The sequence below is a fragment of the Symphalangus syndactylus genome, chromosome 18 (genome assembly GCF_028878055.3).
Source record: "Symphalangus syndactylus isolate Jambi chromosome 18, NHGRI_mSymSyn1-v2.1_pri, whole genome shotgun sequence".
Taxonomy (NCBI): Eukaryota; Metazoa; Chordata; class Mammalia; order Primates; family Hylobatidae; genus Symphalangus; species Symphalangus syndactylus.
This window is the reverse complement of record NC_072440.2, coordinates 19,625,430-19,644,167: the sequence shown is the minus strand read 5'-3', so window position 1 is coordinate 19,644,167 and position 18,738 is coordinate 19,625,430. Positions and strand designations below refer to the sequence as shown.

Below are 18,738 nucleotides of genomic sequence, written 5' to 3'. Positions count from 1 at the left end.
AGGCGGGCGGATCACGAGGTCAGGAGATCGAGACCACGGTGAAACCCCGTCTCTACTAAAAATACAAAAAATTAGCCGGGCGCGGTGGCGGGCGCCTGTAGTCCCAGCTATTCGGAGAGGCTGAGGCAGGAGAATGGCATGAACCCGGGAGGCGGAGCTTGCAGTGAGCCGAGATTGCGCCACTGCACTCTAGCCTGGGCGACAGAGCGAGACTCCGTCTCAAAAAAAAAAAAAAAAAAAAAAAAAATTCACCTTCTATATACCTTTTATCAGGAAATCACTGGAATATATACTCCACCTGAATCAGTGAGTAAACTGTAAAAGAGACAGAGAATCTGGGAAACAGATGCTCCAGCCTAGGACAAAGAGGAGGGCATTCCAGAGATGAAGAAGAGGAGACATCCCTGGCGAGATGTCAGCAATTCAGTGGCCTACAGAGCAATCAATCCAGTTTGGAGCAGGAGAAACCCCTGAGGGTGTCTCCAAGGCAGAGTGAAACTGATAGATTACCTGAAGTGTTTGAACTGATTAAGAGGAGATTTACAGTTCTGTTGGAGAGTTTGAGGATGAATTAATGAAAAATACATAACAAATACTAAGCTAGAAAAAAAAACAGAAAAAGAATAAGAAGAGGAAGTGGTGATTATTAGTTCCAAGGAAGCCAAAATTATACAAGAAAGGAAATTTAATTATAGCATTCCATATGATTCAGCTGTATATATTTACTACATAGTAGCACTGTTAGCACTGAATATTGAGTTGAACAAAAACTTACATTGCGAGGGAGGATGGAGGCCTATGTTGTGAGGGTGAGGCAGAGGTGGAAAGTGCTGTTTTTGTTTGTCAGCTGGTAGTATTAATGTTATTTGACTTTTTAAATAATGTATATGTATTTAATATAAATTTTAATTTTTAAATAAATTAGTAATTTAAATTATAATAAATTATTAAAGAAAGGGAATAATTCCATTTATGAAATTATATTATAATTTAATATTAATATTAAGAAATTATTGGCTTTTTTTTTTTTTAAGACTTAAGGTCTCGCTGTGTTGCCCAGACTGGAGTGCAGTGGCTATTCACAGGTGTGATCATAGAGCGCTACAGTCTCGATCTCCTAGGCTCAATTGATTCTCCTGCCTCCGCCCCCCGAAGTAGCTGGGACTTACAGGGTCATGCCATAGCCCTCAGCCTTTTCTTTATATCTTTAAGTATAAAAGCTGGGCCGGGCGCGTTGGCTCACTCCTGTAATCCCAGCACTTTGGGAGGCCAAAGCGGGTGGATCACGAGGTCAGGAGATTGAGACCATCCTGGCCAACATGGTGAAACCCTGTCTCTACTAAAAAAAATACAAAAATTAGCTGGGCATGGTGGCGGGCACCTGTAATCCCAGCTACTCAGGAGGCTGAGGCAGGAGAATCATTTGAACATGGGAGGCAGAGGTTGCAGTGAGCCAAGATCACGCCATTGCATTCCAACCTGGGTGACAGGGTGAGACTCCATCTCAAAAATAAATAAATAATAAAAAGCATGTATATACATATGTATGCCTATATATACATACATATGGTTAAAAATATATATTTTCTGGCCAGGCGCGGTGCTCACGCCTGTAATCCCAGCACTTTGGGAGGCCGAGGCGGGTGGATCACGAGGTCAGGAGATCGAGACCATCCCGGCTAACATGGTGAAACCCCATCTCTACTAAAAATACAAAAACACTAGCCAGGTGTAGTGGCGGGCGCCTGTAGTCCCAGCTGCTGGGGAAGCTGAGGCAGGAGAATGGCATGAACCCGGGAGGCAGAGCTTGCAGTGAGCCGAGATCGCGCCACTGCACTCCAGCCTGGGTGACAGAGCAAGACTCCATCTCAAAAAAACAAAAAAACAAACAACAACAACAACAAAAATATATATATATATTCTGCTTCAGTTTGCTCTAAAATATGTATATATTTGGACTTGATATTTATAGAATCATACTACATATGTATTGTTTTGTGACTTGCTTCCTTCACTTGATTACCTTTTTGTAACTCACCCAGATTGAGATGTCTAGCTGTAGTTCATTCATTTTCATGCAATATAGTATTCTATTTTCTGAAAACACCATAGCCTGTTTATCTATTTCACTGTTGACAGATGTTTATTCTTTTTTTTTCTGTTAAAAATAATTCTACTAAAAATACTTTTGTATATATGCAAAAGTTTCTCTGGGGTATATACCTATAAGTGCAATTACTAATGTGTACAGTAAATGCATCTTCAAATGTAGTAGATAATGGCAAACTTTTTTTTTTTTTTGGTGGGGTGAGACGGAGTCTTGCTCTGTCGCCCAGGCTGAAGTACAGTGGCATGATCTCGGCTCACTGCCACCTCTGCCTCCCAGGTTCAAGCAATTCTCCTCCTCAGCCTCCTGAATAGCTGGGACTAAAGGTGCACGCCACCACATCTGGCTAATTTTTTTATTTTTAGTAGAGATACAAATACACCATGTTGTTTCACCATGTTGGCCAGGATGGTCTCGATTTCCTGACCTCATGATCCGCCTGCTTTGGCCTCCCAAAGTGCTGGGATTACAGGCGTGAGCCACCATGCCCGGCCAACAAAACTGCTTTTCAAAGTAGCTATACCAGTTTTCCTTCCCACTAGGAGTGGATAGGAGTTGCTATTGCTGCGTACCCTTGTGAACACTTGGTATTACCTGACTTTAATTTTAGCCAACCTGGTAGTGTTGAAATGGTTTTAATTTGCATTTTCTTGACTGACATGAGATTCAATATCTTTTCATATGTTTAGGAACTGTTTATGTGTTCTCTTCAGTGAAATTCCTACTTGGTTATTTGCAGATTTTTCTAGTAGGTTGTCTTTGTCTCATTGATTCATCACTGTTCTTTTATATTCTAGATGCTAATCCTTTGTCAGAGTTATATGTTTTGCCGATCAACATGTTTCCTTTTTTCTGCAGATCTGATCACTCAAAGAGAAGTTTGAAAACCATTGGCCCAGGCTTCTGTTCTGTGCACCACAGTGAAACGGCCCTGTGGTTCTGCACAGGGCAGGTGTGGGTTCTTGAAGTGAGTCGCATTGTAGTTACTGACTGCTGCTGACCTGTGGTGCTTGCCTTTGCAGGTGGAACAGGAGGATTTTGTAATGGAAGGGCATGGCAAGACTCCACCTCCTGGTGAAGAAAGCAAACAGTGAGTCACAGTTTATTTAAAAAGAGTCCTATTACAGATCCTTGGAAACACTTTGGTTCAACATGTCGATAGCGTGTTTGTCGGAGATGTATACGTTGGAGACAGTGGGGAACTCACCGGTTGCTTTGGTGGCTGTTAATGCATTGCCTCTATTTATAGACCAACTAACTAGAAGGACAGAAAGTTAGCTTTATAGTTTTTCACACTCGCCTAATCAAAATTTATGTTATGTTGTAGCAAAGGCTTTAAGGCTCAGTATGTTCCAAATTGAACTAATTGGTTGATTTCCAAAGAAAGTATAAAGTGGTGTACATCCTTTTCTCAGTAATGTCTTTATGAAGTGAACTAAATTAATAGACCATTTCCCTGCAATCTAAGTGTGAATTTATTTGAATAGTACTTCCTGAAATTCTATTCCATTTGGTTATTTACACTGCTGATCTTTGTTTACATAACAAATAACAAATTGTTTCCCTAAAGGAACAGGAATTATAAATAATATAACTTATCCAACATTCTAAATGATTGAGGATCTCTCCCCTAACTCCTTAAGGGGTTGATTGGTTTGTTGTTGGTTTGTTTTTTGTTTGCTTTTTTTTTTTTTTGAGACGGAGTCTCACTCTGTCACCCAGGCTGGAGTGCAGTGGCGCAGTCTCGGCTCACTGCAACCTCCACCTCCTGGATTCAAGCAATTCTCCTTCCTCAGCCTCCTAAATAGCTGGGACTACAGTTGCCCGCCACCACACATAGCTAATTTTTCTATTTTTAGTAGAGACGGGGTTTCACCATCTCTACTCCTGACCTCAGGTGATCCACCCGCCTCGGCCTCCCAAAGTGCTGGGATTGCAGGCGTGAGCCACCGCGCCCGGCCGGGGGTGAGGGTTTTAAACCTGAAGTTGGGAGTCTGTTGGGTAGCTTTTTGATAGCAGTGTGTGAATTTTTTTCCTCTCTCTGTCATAGAATGTGAAAAATTGTGTTGCAGAGCAGACTAGTTTTTCATATGCCCTTTTAAAGGAAAAATAGTTGAGACTGCTTAAAGTACTGACATAACTACTATTTTTTATTCAGACATTAGTCTCCTAAATTGAATGGGCCAGTGATTCATGGAATTTACCAAAAATCTATAGAGAGAAACTCCTCTCACTCATATTTTTTTCCTAGAAAATAGTTTAATTTTGGTCTGTCTTAAGAAAATTATGTCTTTGAAACCCTTAGGAATAAATTATGTAGAATGGACTATGCTGCCACGAGGCCAGATTCATTAAAGGAAAATGGCTCGTCTTGTATTTGTTGTGAATGGAAACCAGGATATTTTCACAGCTGGTTTAATTTGCTAACCAGGCAATTTTAAAAATAGCTCACAATATAAATCCTAACTTTGCTGTATTCTGTCAAATGGACTTACATTTTGCATGGGCTGATGGAATCAATTCATCTTTAGCAAATTAGAATGCCAGACATCTAGTCCCAGTAGAATGACAAGAGAAACACTTAAGGTGCTTTTCTCCGTGTCCACTGCGCAGCCCTCCACCCCCACACTCTGGTCAAAGGTCTGTCATATAAAAATTATACCTCCCATTTGTCAAGGGTTTTCTGTGCACAAGGTACTTTGCTTAAATATTTTTTACTCTGTCATTTCCACTCATTACACCATTTCACCTCCATTTCACTCAGAGATCAGGGTAGGTAACTTGCCTGTGGTAATGCAGCTTGAAATGCAATTTAGATTTGAACCCAGATCTTACCGAGTCTCTCACATCCTTTGCCATCCTTGGAAGCTATGCTCTTGAAAAATACTGTGGTTAGTAAAACTGCAGTTGTCAAAATCAAAGTCTCATGAATAAGAGGAAGTAGGCCAGGCGTGGTGTGGCTCAGTGTAATCCTAGCACTTTGGGAGGCCAAGGCGAGTGGATCACTTGAGGTTGGGAGTTCGAGACCAGCCTGACCAACATGGTGAAACCCTGTCTGTACTTAAAAAAATACAAAATTAGCCAGGCGTGGTGGCACACGCCTGTAATCCCAGCTACTTAGGAGGCTGAGGCAGGAGAATTGCTTGAACCCGGGAGGCGGAGGTTGCAGTGAGCCGAGATTGCGCCATTGCACTCCAGCCTGGGCAACGAGAGCAAAACTCCGTCTTCAAAAAATAAATAAATAAATAAATAAATAAAAGAGGGAGTTGGGGGAGACAATGAAAATGGCATAAGCCTATTTTTAAAAACACAGGTGGAAGTTCTGTACTATAAAGGATATCCATTTCCCAAACAAACCAGTCTTTATCTTTAAAAACCTCTCTAGTAACCCCTATCCTGAATCAGCTTATTTACGTATTCAGGAAATGTTGCTGGGCAGATTTTCCCACAAGTTTTATGTTATACAAACCGTACTTTTAGAGTTTGAAACTTTTAGAGAGTTTCAAACAGCCCCAGCAAGTTGGAACGCCATGTGTCGTATCCTTACCATTCTCCCTTGTTTTGTTTTCACAAGTCTCATACTGCCTGGCCTTTTCACAGATGAATTTTGTTCTATTTTTGTTTTTTCTGGGCCTGGTCAGCTATTATATACTGAAGTGATAAAGCAGAAATCAGTCTTCTCACAAGGTGCTGTGAGCAAAGGTGCTGTGTTCTTTTGTTTGAGGCAACAACAATAAAAATATTTATAAAACAAATTTTTTTAAATCTCAGAACTGCAGTTGGCAAATGATTATTACTATACTTTGTGAATATGATTCAGTCTGGATAGGGAATCTAGGAACTGAGTAATTTTTTTGTGTGTGTGACAGAGTCTCGCTCTGTCGTCCAGACTGGAGTGCAGTGGCACGATCTTGGCTCACTGCAAACTCCGGGGTTCACGCCATTCTCCTGCCTCAGCCTCTTGAGTAGCTGGGACTACAGGCGCCCGCCACCACGCCCAGCTAATTTTTCTGTATTTTTAGTAGAGATGGGGTTTCACTGTGTTAGCCAGGATGGTCTCGATCTCCTGACCTTGCGATCTGCCCGCCTCAGCCTCCCAAAGTGCTGGGATTACAGGCATGAACCACTGCACCTGGCCGGAACTGAGTAATCTTTAATAAAAGTATTATAAGCTTGTCAGAAGACATTCAAACAGTAATTGTGTCTGTAGAATTAAAGGTGAGACCCTTCCTTTCCTTCCCTTCCTAATCTTCCTAAACATTTTCTGTACATTTTTAAACAACAATTAAATTGATTTTTTTCCCAACATCATTCTTCTGAGACTTACTTTTGTAATTTGACATATTTTCAGTCTTTTTTTTTTTTTTTTTTTTGAGACAAGGTCTCACTCTGCCACCTAGGCTACGGTGCAGTGGTACGATCATAGGTCACTGTAACCTTGAATTCCTGGACTCATGGGATCTTTTTGCCTCAGCCTCCTGAGTGGCTGGGACTACAGGTGCATACCACCGTACCCAGCTAATTAAAAAAAATTTTTTTTGTAGAAATGAGGTCTCATGTTGCCCAGGCTGGTCTCCAGCTCCTGGGCCCAAGCAGTCCGCCTGCCTCAGCCTTCCAAAGTGTTGGGATTACAGGCATGAGCCACCTGGAGCGGCCTATTTCATTCTTTTAAACGTCTGTCAAACATTCTGTTGAATGGATATACTACAGTCATTCTTCTCTAAGAGATTATTTTGGGCCAGGCACAGTGGCTCACACCTGTAATCCCAGCACTTTGGGAGGCTGAGGTGGGTGGATCACCTGAGGTCAGGAGTTCGAAACCAGCCTGACCAACATGGAGAAACCCCATCTCTACTAAAAATACAAAATTAGCCGGGCGTGGTTGCACATGCCTATAATCCCAGCTACTAGGGAGGCTGAGGCAGGAGAATCGCTTGCACCTGGGAGGCGGAGGTTGCAGTGAGCCAAGATGGTGCCATTGCACTCCAGCCTGGGCAACAAGAGTGAAACTCCGTCTCAAAAAAAATAAAAATAAAGAGATATTTTGGTGGCCCTCACTTCCTTGATTACTACAAATAATATTTTATTAAACATTCTTATATCTTTATTTTTATTGATTGACTGATTGACAAAGTCTCACTATGTTGCTTAGGCTAGACTGCAACCTCAAACTCCAGGGCACCAGCGATCTTCCACTTTAGCCTTCTGAGTAGCTAGTACTACAGGCATGCACTACCAAGCCCAGATACTTTTTTTTTGCTTTGAGTAGAAACGGCCTCACTATGTTGTCGAGGCTGGTCTCAAACTCTTGGGCTCAGACTCAAGCAATCCTCCCACCTCAGCCTCTCAAAGCCCTGGGATTACAGGCATGCATCATCACCCCTGGCCTCTTGTTGTTTTAATTTATGTTCTTATGCTTACTAATGAGTTAACATATCTTTTGTTTATTGGCCATTTATTTTTATTTTGTGTATCACCTATTTATATATATTTTCCTTTTTTATTGGATTGTTTTTATAGCTTTGTAGGAGCCCTTTATACATTTTAGATATTATTAACCTTTGTTGAGATGTTTTAAATCTTTTCTCTCAGTCCTTATTGTTTAACATTAGATATCTTTCATGCCAACAAACCTTTTAAATTTTTATATAGTAAAATCAGCCTTTCTGGCTTTCATGTTTTATGCTTGCCTTGAGAAGTCTTTCCTACCCTAACTTGATGAAATATCTTTAGGTTTTCTATTTTAGTTTTTACGTTTAGATGTTTAATTGATTCGCTACTCAGTTTTGTATATGGTGTGAGGCAGAGATCTAACAATTTTTTTTCCAAATGGTTCTCATTCATTGGTATTAGCCTGTATGAACAGCCCATTTCACTTACAGAGGCTGGCAGAGCACATGACTAACGTAACTTACTCAAGGTCACAGAGCAGATTCTTGTAATGATTAGGACTAAAATTATGTAATTAGCTGATCTGTGCCACTTTCCTTATCTCCTCATTTAACGTTTTGACCACAGGTTCCCAAAACCTTAAAAAATTATTTTCTGTGATGTTTATTTCAATAGAACTAAGTTCTATTAAGAGGCAGATTAGGTAGCTGTATATGTAGAAAGCTCTTGAAAAATAATTGACTTCTGATACTGAGAAATATCTGTGCTAAACTATTAATATTCTACATCAGTTGTGCTGAATTCTGGTATTTGTATATGAATAAGATTTACAATGTATATAGCTGTAAACACCTTGTGTGTATTGTTTCAATGGGGTTTATTTACTGTTACTCTATCTAATGTAATCATTTTTCTGGGAATATTCTCTTTGAGAGTTATATTAGCAAATCAGACAAGCAAAGTTTATTGCCATATAATTACTACATTAAAATTACACAGCTTTAATTGCATGACGTGTTTACTGCAGGAGTAAATATTAAAACTATGACAGCTTTTTAGCTGGGCGAGGTGGCTCAAGCCTGTAATCCCAGCACTTTGGGAGGCTGAGGCGGGCGGATCACGAGGTCAGGAGATGGAGACCATCCTGGCTAACATGGTGAAAACCCGTTTCTACTAAAAATAAAAAAAATTAGCTGGGCATGGTGGTGTGTACCTGTAATCCCAGCTACTCAGGAGGCTGAGGCAGGAGAATGGCGTGAACCCAGGAGGTGGAGGTTGCAGTGAGCCGAGATCGCGCCACTGCACTCCAGCCTGGGGGACAGAGAAAGACTCCGTCTCAAAAAAAAAAAAAAAAAAAAAACTATGACAGCTTTTTAAAAAGCGGCTGAGCAGGTACTTGCTCATAGATTGTGTTTGACCATGCTTATTGAGAGGTCATTATAGATAAAATGCAGATGGGCTTTTGATTTGGTTTTATTTATATTTGTGATGGTCTAAAGGTTTGTGGGAAGATCATTTGTTGTAATTTTGAAGCCAAATACCAATTTTTTTTTTTTTTGAGACGGAGTTTCACTCTTGTTGCCCAAACTGGAGTGCAGTGGCGCGATGTCGGCTCACTGCAACCTCCACCTCCCAGGTTCAAGCCATTCTGCCCCAGCCTCCTGAGTAGCTGGGATTACAGGTACACACCACCATGCCCAGCTAATTTTTTTTATTTTTAGTAGAAACGGGTTTTCACCATGTTAGCTAGGCTGGTCTTGAACTCCTGACCTCAGGTGATCTGCCTGCCTCTGCCTCCCAAATTGCTGGAATTACAGGCGTGAGTCACTGCTCCTGGCCATCAATTTTGATGTAGTTGTAAATTTGGCTTCTTTCATTCTTTTAATTTTTTCCCAATATAACTTACAAACAATCTTTAAATCTAAGCTTTCAATCTTTATGTTGAAATTGACTCAGGGCCAGGCGCAGTGGCTCACACCTGTAATCCCAGCACTTTGGGAGGCCAAGACGGGCAGATTACAAGGTCAGGAGATGGAGACCATCCTGGCTAACATGGTGAAACCGCGTCTCTACTAAAAATACAAAAAATTAGCTGGGCATGGTGGCGGGCACCTGTAGTCCCAGCTACTTGGAAGGCCCAGGCAGGAGAATGGTGTGAACCCGGGAGGCAGAGCTTGCAGTGAGCCGAGACTGTGCCACTGCACTCCAGCCTGAGCGACAGAGTGATACTCCATCTCAAAAAAAAAAAAAAACAAGAAAAACAAATTGACTCATTCTCAAAAGATACTTATCTTTAATGTACTAAAATTATTGAATTTTTCTAGCAAATTTTTGTTGATTGAATGTTCTTCATTCTTTTGGTTCATTTTATGAAAAGCCATTCTTAAAAACAAATTTCTCACAGTAGAATATTGAAGAGATATTTGCACAGAATAGTCAAGAGGTGGGAGCAACCCAGATATCTATTAACAGATGAATGGATAAACAAAATTTGGCATATACATACCAGGGAATATCATGCAGCCTCAAAAAAGAAAATTCTGCCATATGTTGCAATATAGATGAACCTTGAGGACATCATAAGCAAAATAAGCCAATTACAAAAGGACAAATACTGTTACGATTTTACTCATATGAAGTACCTAAAGTAGTCGAAATCATAAAAAGAGAAAGTAGAAAGGTGATTGCTAAAGGCTGAGGTAGGGGGAAGAGAATGTTTAACGGGAATAGAGCTTCAATTTTGCAAGATGAAGTTTCTGGAGATGTGTTGCACAGCAGTGTGATTATACTTAACACTGCTGGACTGTATGCTTAAAAACAGTTAAGATGATACATTTTTGGCTGGGCACAGTGGCTCACGCCTGTAATCCCAGCACTTTGAGAGGCCAAGGTGGGCGGATCACGAGGTTAGGAGATCGAGACCATCCTGGCTAACACGGTGAAACCCCACCTCTACTAAAAATACAAAAAATTAGCCGGGCGTGGTGGCGGGTGCCTGTAGTCCCAGCTACTCGGGAGGCTGAGGCTGGAGAATGGCGTGAACCCGGGAGGCGGAGCTTGCAGTGAGCCGAGATCGCACCACTGCACTCCAGCCTGGGCGAAAGTGAGACTCCGTCTCAAAAAACAAAACAAAAACAAAAGATGATACATTTTTATGGGTTTTTTAAATGGCAGTTTTAAAAATAACAATCAAATTGAAATGTACTTTTAAACTACAGCCTGGATTTCAAAGACTTAGTTCCCCCTCACCACAAAAAAGAATGCAAAATGATTAACTTTTTTTTTTTTTTTTTTTTTTTGAGATGGAGTCTCCCTCTATCACCCAGGCTGGAGTGTAGTGGCACAATCTCGGCTCACTGCAAGCTCCACCTTACGAGTTCACGCCATTCTCCTGCCTCAGCCTCCCGAGTAGCTGGGACTACAGGCACCCACCACTATACCTGGCTAATTTTTTCTATTTTTTAGTAGAGACGGGGTTTCACCGTGTTAGCCAGGATGGTCTCGATCTCCTGACCTCGTGATCCGCCCGCCTCAGCGTCCCAAAGTGCTGGGATTACAGGCGTGAGCCACCATGCCTGGCCAAATTTTATATTGATTTTATGTTGAAATGACAATCTTTCATATATGTTGTGCTAAATAAAACTTTATTAGAAGTTTTAAAAAATCATATTTTGGCCCGGCGCCGTGGCTCACGCCTGTAATCCCAGTACTTTGGGAGGCCTAGGCGGTCAGATCACAAGGTCAAGAGATTGAGACCATCCTGGCCAACATGGTGAAATCCCGTCTCTACTAAAAATACAAAAATTAGCTGGGCATTGTGGTGCGCGCCTGTAGTCCCAGCTACTCGGGAGGCCGAGGCAGGAGAATTGCTTGAACCTGGGAGGCAGAGGTTGTAGTGAGCCGAGATTGCTCCACTGCACTCCAGCCTGGCGACAGTGCGAGCAAGACTCTGTCTCCAAAAAAAAAAAAAATCTTATTTCATTCTTATTTCATGATTCATTTTATAGACAGTATCTGCTTTTTAGGGATTATTGATATAATATTTAGAATTGACAGGAATTGTATCAATACCTGTATTTTTATATTTCTGCTTCCTTAGGGTGCCATCTTTTATTTTGCTCTCTAAGGGAGAACTATTTCAGAGGTTACATGGGAGACCTATAAGGAAATGGAAGTATTGAAGACAGTTTTGTTCATTTGTTTGTTTTTGTTTTGTTTTGTTTTTGAGACGGAGTCTCACTCTGTCGCCCAGGCTGGAGTGCAGTGGTGTGATCTCAGCCCACTGCAACCTCCACCTCCCGGGTTCAAGCGATTCTCCTGCCTCAGCTTTCCCAAGTAGCTGGGACTACAGGTGCGTGCCACCACACCAGGCTAATTTTTGTATTTTTAGTAGAGATGGGGTTTCACCATGCTGGCCAAGCTGGTCTCGAACTCCTGACCTCAAGTGATCCGCCTGCCTTGGCCTCCCAAAGTGCTGGGATTACAGGCGTGAGCGACCGCGCCCGGCCCTGAAGACAGTTTTATATCGATGATTCAGAAAGTAAGAAGAGTATAATTTATGGAGTTAGCACTGCTCTGCATACTCCAGTGTGGTGTGGTTCAGTGTGGCTTTGTGCTCCAGGTGCTGTTTTTTAAGTTTCTTAACTCTGTCATCTTGATTAAATTCTCTTCTTCCTAATTACATTCTTCCCAATTTAAGTGTCTAGTTATAAAAGGCCCTTTTAATTTTTCTGAAGTTTACTTATTATAGATCTTTCTTAAGTCCCAACAATTTGTCTTCACCTTATCTCTGTTTCTGCCACCACTCCAACTCCCTAACTTAAAGCTGTATCTTTTTTTTTTTTTTTTTTTGTGGAGATGGAGTCTTGCTCTGTCGCCCAGGTTGGAGTGCAGTGGCACAATCTTGGCTCACTGCAACCTCTGCCTCCTGGGTTCAAGCAATTCTCCTACCTCAGCCTCCCGAGTAGCTGAGATTACAGATGCCCGCCACCACGCCTGGCTGATTTTTTTTTTTTTTTTTTTTTTTTTTTTTTTTTTTTTGTATTTTAGTAGAGACAGAGTTTCACCATGTTGCCCAGGCTGGTCTCGAACTCCTGAGCTCCGGCAATCCACCTGTGCCGGCCTCCCAAAGTGCTAGGATTACAGGCTTGAGCCACCATGCCCGGCCAGCTCTATCTTTTAAAATTGTAAAAGTTGCACTTGTTGCACAAGATAAATCTCCACCGTAAGGATTCCTTTTATTAGTATATTTCTTTTTGTTTGTTTGTTTGTTTGTTTGTTTGAGATGGAGTCTCGCTCTGTTGCCCAGCCTGGAGTGCAGTGGCATGATCTCCGCTCACTGCAAGCTCCGCCTCCCGGGTTCACGCCATTCTCCTGCCTCAGCCTCCCGAGTAGCTGGGACTACAGGCGCCTGCCACCACGCCCGGCTAATTTTTTGTATTTTTAGTAGAGATGGGGTTTCACCATGTTAGCCAGGATGGTCTCAATCTCCTGACCTCGTGATCCACCCGCCTCGGCCTCCCGAAGTGCCGGAATTACAGGGGTGAGCCACTGTGCCCGGCTATTAGTATATTTCTTGTTTCATATTTGACTACCCAATTAGGCACTAAACTTTTTGGGAACCATTCTTTTGGGTGTTTATTTAAAAACCTTGGGCAGCTCTGTAGCATTTCCTAAACACAGGGCAAAGTAAAAATATTTCCAAATCATAGATTTTATAGATAATCATCTTCAGAACACAAATGTTGGTATTTGGCCATAGGAAAGTTGTTGTTAACGTTTTAATTTTGTGTGTTATACTATAAGGTTTTCTCCAGTTTTTTCCCCCTTTAAACCATTGCAATATGTACATGTTGAAATAAATTTATTAAGAAGTAGCAAGTTGAACTCTCTGTAAACTCAGTCATTATTACACAGTAGTAAGCTAGACGTCAGAAGAATAGTTGGCTTTTTTGTATAATCTTGAACAGCTTTTGGGGGAACAAGGAAATGAGTTTTCTTTTCAAGTTAATTGGTACTTTGAAAACGCCACAAAGAGGTTCAGTAGATGATACTTTATACTCATGGAATTTTTGCTGCTGGGAGTTTTTGTAAAACCATCAACATTTTGTACTAGATCTTTGGGGAACTTTCAGTTGCTAATAAATTTTGTAATTTGCATTGACGTTACTTTAAAAAAATTCTCTAACGTCTTTTTTTTCCCAGAAGTCTCAGAATCGTAATAAATTCTGAATTCTATTTTGTGAGATTTTTCTTGGACGCCTGGACCATGGATTAATTACAGTAAGAGTAACTGCAAGGTCGGGCACGGTGGCTCACGCCTGTAATCTCAACACTTGGGGAGGGAGAGGTGGGAGGATTGCTTGAGTTCAGGAATTAGAGCCTGGGCAACATGGCCAAACCTCATCTCTACAAAAAATGGAAAAATTAGCTGAACGTGTTGTTGTGTGCTGGTAGTTCCAGCTAATCAAGATCACTTGAGCCTGAGAGCTAGTGGTGGCAGTAAGCCAAGATCACACCACTGCACTCCACCCTGGGTGACAGAACAAGACCCTGTCTCAAAAAAAAAAGAGTAATTTTAATAGGTGACAGAATGAGACCCTGTCCCAAAAAAAAAAAAGGCCAGGTGCGGTGGCTTGCGCCTATAATCCCAGCACTTTGGGAGGCCGAGGTGGGCGGATCACCTGAGGTCGGGAGTTCAAGACCAGCCTGGCCAACGTGGAGAAACCTGTCTCTACTAAAAATGCAAAATTAGCCGGGCGTGGTGGCGCGTGCCTGTAATCTCAGCTACTCGGGAGGCTGAGGCAGGAGAATCGCTTGAACCCAGGAGGCGGAGGTTGCAGTGAGCCGAGATGGCGCCATTGCAGTCCAGCCTGGGCAACAAGAGCGAAACTCTGTCTCAAAGACAAAAAGAAAGAAAAGAAAAGGGGAACTTTAATAGATAATGTGTTTTACAATTTTATTTTATTTTATTTTATAAATAAAATAAGAGGGGAGGGGAGGCTTAAGGCAGAAAAGATCAGGTTAAAGCTTTATGCTAGATCTTTGGCTTTATGAGGATGGATTTCTGTTGTCTTGGTCACTGCCTAGAGAGGTGCTTGGCACAAAAAGCATCTATAAATATATGTTGAATGAATAAGTTCCTATCGACTGTTAAGAATCCCTCTTCTACACACTCACTTTGAAATCTGAGGTGGTGTTATTAAAAAGCCTAATTCCGGCTGGGCGCGGTGGCTCACGCCTGTAATCCCAGCACTTTAGGAGGCCGAGGTGGGCAGATCACGAAGTCAGGAGATCGAGACCATCCTGGCTAACACAGTGAAACCCTGTCTCTACTAAAAATACAAAAAAATTAGCCAGGCATGGTGGCGGGCACCTGTAGTCCCAGCTCCTTGGGAGGCTGAGGCAGGAGAATGGAGTGAACCCGAGAGGCAGAGCTTGCAGTGAGCCATGATCACGCCACTGCACTCCAGCCTGGGCGACAGAGCGAGACTCTGTCTCAAAAAAAAAAAAAAAAAAAGCCTAATTCTGGAATATTTTATCTGTTATCAGGAGAAGAAAAGTACATTGAAGCACTTTGGGAGGGCGAGGCAGGTGGATCACTTGAGGTTAGGAGTTCAAGACCAGCCTGACCAGCATGGTGAAACCCCATCTCTACTAAAAAGAAAAAAAAAAAATTAGCCAGGTGTGGTGGTGGGCTCCTGTAATCCCAGCTACTCAGGAGGCTGAGGTAGGAGAATCACTTGAACCTGGGAGGTGGAGGTTGCAGTGAGCAAAGATTGCACCACTGCAGTCCAGCCTGGGTGACAGAGTGAGACTCCGCCTTTAAAAAAAAAAAAAGGACATTGTTAACATGTCATGTTCCACTTTATTTTTTTTTAATTATTATTATAATTTTTTTTTGGCCAGGCGTGGTGACTCACTCCTGTAATCCTAGCACTTTGGGAGGCCAAGGTGGGTGGATTACCTGAGGTCGGGAGTCCAAGACCAGCCTGACCAACATGGAGAAACCTGGTCTCTACTACAAATACAAAATTAGCCAGGCATGGTGGTGCATGCCTATAATCCCAGCTACTAGGAGGCTGAGGCAGGAGAATCGTTTGAACCTGGGAGGTGGAGGTTGTGGTGAGCCAAGATCACGCCATTGCACTCCAGGCTGAGCAACAAGAGTGAAACTCTGTCTCAAAAAAGAAAAAAAATTTTTTTTTTTTCCCCTGAAATGGAGTCTCACTCTGCCCAGGCTTGCTCACTGCAACCTCCGCCTCCCGGGTTCAAGCTGTTCTCCTGCCTCAGCCTCCCAAGTAGCTGAGATTACAGATATCTACCACCATGCCTGGCTAATTTTTATATTTTTAGTAGAGACGGGGTTTCAGCATGTTGGCCAGGCTGGTCTCAAACTCCTGACCTCAGATGATCCGCCTGCCTCAGCCTCCCAAAGTGCTGGGATTACAGGTGTGAGCCACTGCACCCACCCCTCCCCCTCAGCTTTTTTTTTTTTTTTTTTTTTTTGAGACAGGGTCTCACTTTGTCACCCAAGCAGTGCAATGGTGCAACCTGGGCTCACTCCAGCCTCAACTAAAAAAATTCATTTTGAGACAGGGTCTCTCGCTGTCACCCAGGTTGGAGTGCAATGGCATGGTCATGGCTTATTGCAGCCTCCACCTCCTGGACTCAAGCAATCCTCCCACTTTAGCCACTGGAGTAGCTAGTACTACAGGCACGCACTACCATGCCTGGCTAATTTTTTTGTTTTTAGTAGAGACAAGGCCTGACTATGTTGCCAGGCTGGGCTTGAACTCCTGGGCTCAAGCAGTCCTCCCACCTCAACCTCCCAAAGTACTTGGATTACAGGCATGAGCCACCATGCCCAGTCATCAACTTTAGATTCAGTCTTTTCTTGAATATGTTCCAACAGACCTGATTTTATCATTGTTCTCCTTAAGCATCCTACCTATAGGCCAGTGTATTAGTCCGTTCTCATGCTGCTAATAAGGAACTTCCTGAGACTGGGTAATTTATAAAGGAAAGAAGTTTAATTGACTCACACATCCACATGGCTGAGGAGGCCTCAGGAAACTTACAACCATGGCGTAAGGGAAAGCAAACACGTCCTTCTTCACTTGGCGGCAGAAAGGAGAAGTGCTGAGCAATGCGGGGAAAAGCTCCTTACATAACCATCACATCTCGTGAGAACTCACTATCACAAGAACAGCATGAGGGTAACCACCCCCATGATTCAGTTACCTCCAACTGAGTCCCTCCTACAACACATGGGGATTATGGGAACTACAATTCAAGATGAGATTTGGGTGGGGACACAGCCAAACTGTATCAGCCAGTTGTCGGTTATTTTTTTTTTTTTTTTTTTTTTTTTTTTGCAGAAAATGCCTTTCTAGCCAAGTCTGAACCTTTCCTTCTGAGGGCCTCCCTAAGATCCTATTAGCCTATCTATGCATATTTTCAAAGGAACTTCTGTTCCTGCCAGGGGCTCTCCTGAAGGTCTCCCATGCAAGTCTGGTTTCCTTCTCCCTTACATGTCTTTGGGCAGGCAAAGAAATCCTTCTTTCTGACTAGCTGCAAATCCAGCTTTTGTGGAGAATACTCTTTAAAAAAAAGCAAACTAATTTCAAAGACAAAACTAGGTTCAAAAGTGAATATTTATTTACGAAGAGGAGATAAATCACAAAAATGGCAACTTAAAAAAATTAACAAATACCACAAAACTCAGGAAAACAATGTAATATTTGTATTAATTGGTTGCCTAACACATGGCTGTGAAACGTTTTCCCCTACATGTTTTGGCCGTGCTATACTCTTTTTTTTTTTTCGTGCTATACTCTTTGATCATCCCTCCCTATTCTGTGATATTTTCTAAAATAGGTAAATAATTCAGTGCTTCCTATAGCATGGTTGACCAAAATATGTTTTTTGTTATTAATTAGATAAGTTCCATTCTGCCTCACAACTTGTTATTGGTTACATCATATAAATTTGTAAAAGTGTTGGCCGGGCACGGTGGCTCACGCATGTAATCCTAGCACTCTGGGAGGCCGAAGTGGGCAGATCACGAGGTCAGGAGTTTCAGACCAGCCTGGCCAACGGGGTGAAACCCCATCTCCACTAAAGATCCAAAAATTAGCTAAGCGTGGTGGCACACATCTGTAATACCAGCTACTCAGGAGGCTAAGGCAGGAGAATCGCTTGAACCAGGGAGGTGGAGGTTGCAGTGAGCCGAGGTCGTGTCACCGCACTCCAGCCTGGGCGACAGAGTGAGACTTTGTCTCAAAAAAAAAAAAAAAAAAATTGTTAGCAATTTTGGGAAAACCTGTATTGAATATCTTTTATATATGCACTATGAAATTGCCAGGCTTCACTGTTTCTTGTACATTGGCTAATCTGAAATAGCCTTTGAATTGACATATGTATATATCACAACATAATTTGGCCCTGCATATTTCTGTCGTGATACAGAGTTGACCTAGTAATAGCTCTTTGTACATGGATGGTTATTACCTCAATCACACAGTTTTATGAAAACCACATAAATTTAGTTTATTCCATTGAACCCAAAACAAAAGTATCCTCAACTTAAGGTTTCCTTAGGGGGATCTCCAGAATGGCCAAAGTCACTCATAAGTCCACTGACACAAGGGGAACCATAATGGCAAGAAAGTTGGTAAGGAAGGACAAATACTATTAGTATATAATTCCATTTATCCAGGGTACTTAGAGCAGTCAGTTTAGAGACAGAAAGTGGAATGGTGGTTGCCAGGGGCTGAGGGAAGGGGAAAAAAATAAAGTTGTTGTTTAATGTGTACAGAATTTCAGATTTGCAAGATGAAAAAGTTCTGGAGATCTGTTGCACAGCAGAGTGAATATACATAACATTACTGAACTATACACTTAAAAATGGTTAAGATGATCAATTTTGTGTGGTTTTTTTTAACCACAATAAAAATTTTCGGGCCAGGTGCCATGGCTCAATCCCAGGACTTTGGGAGGCCAAGGTGGGAGGGTTGTTTGAACCCAAAAATTGAGACCAGCATGGGCAACATGAGGAGATCCCCATCACTACCAAAAAAAAAAAAAAAAAAAAAAAAAAGCTGGCCATGGTGGCGCATGCCTGTAGTCCTAGCTACTTGGGAGGCTGAGTTTGAGACAGGAGGATTGCTTGAACCTGGCAGTTTGAGGCTGCAGTGAGCCATGATTGTAGCTGGGGCAACAGGGCGAGACCTTGTCTC

General features: G+C 42.2%; 1 protein-coding gene across 8 annotated transcripts in view; it reads left to right on the top strand.

Moving 5' to 3' along the window:
* The window catches only part of TNRC6B (trinucleotide repeat containing adaptor 6B), a 294,090-nt gene that overhangs the window by 106,447 nt on the left and 168,905 nt on the right, over nt 1-18,738 (top strand). For all 8 annotated transcript variants that reach the window (XM_055252755.2, XM_055252752.2, XM_063622887.1 and 5 more), the window contains exon 4: nt 3,130-3,197. In XM_055252755.2, coding sequence (XP_055108730.1) covers nt 3,130-3,197 — 68 coding nt within the window. The remainder of the gene's footprint in view (nt 1-3,129; nt 3,198-18,738) is intronic.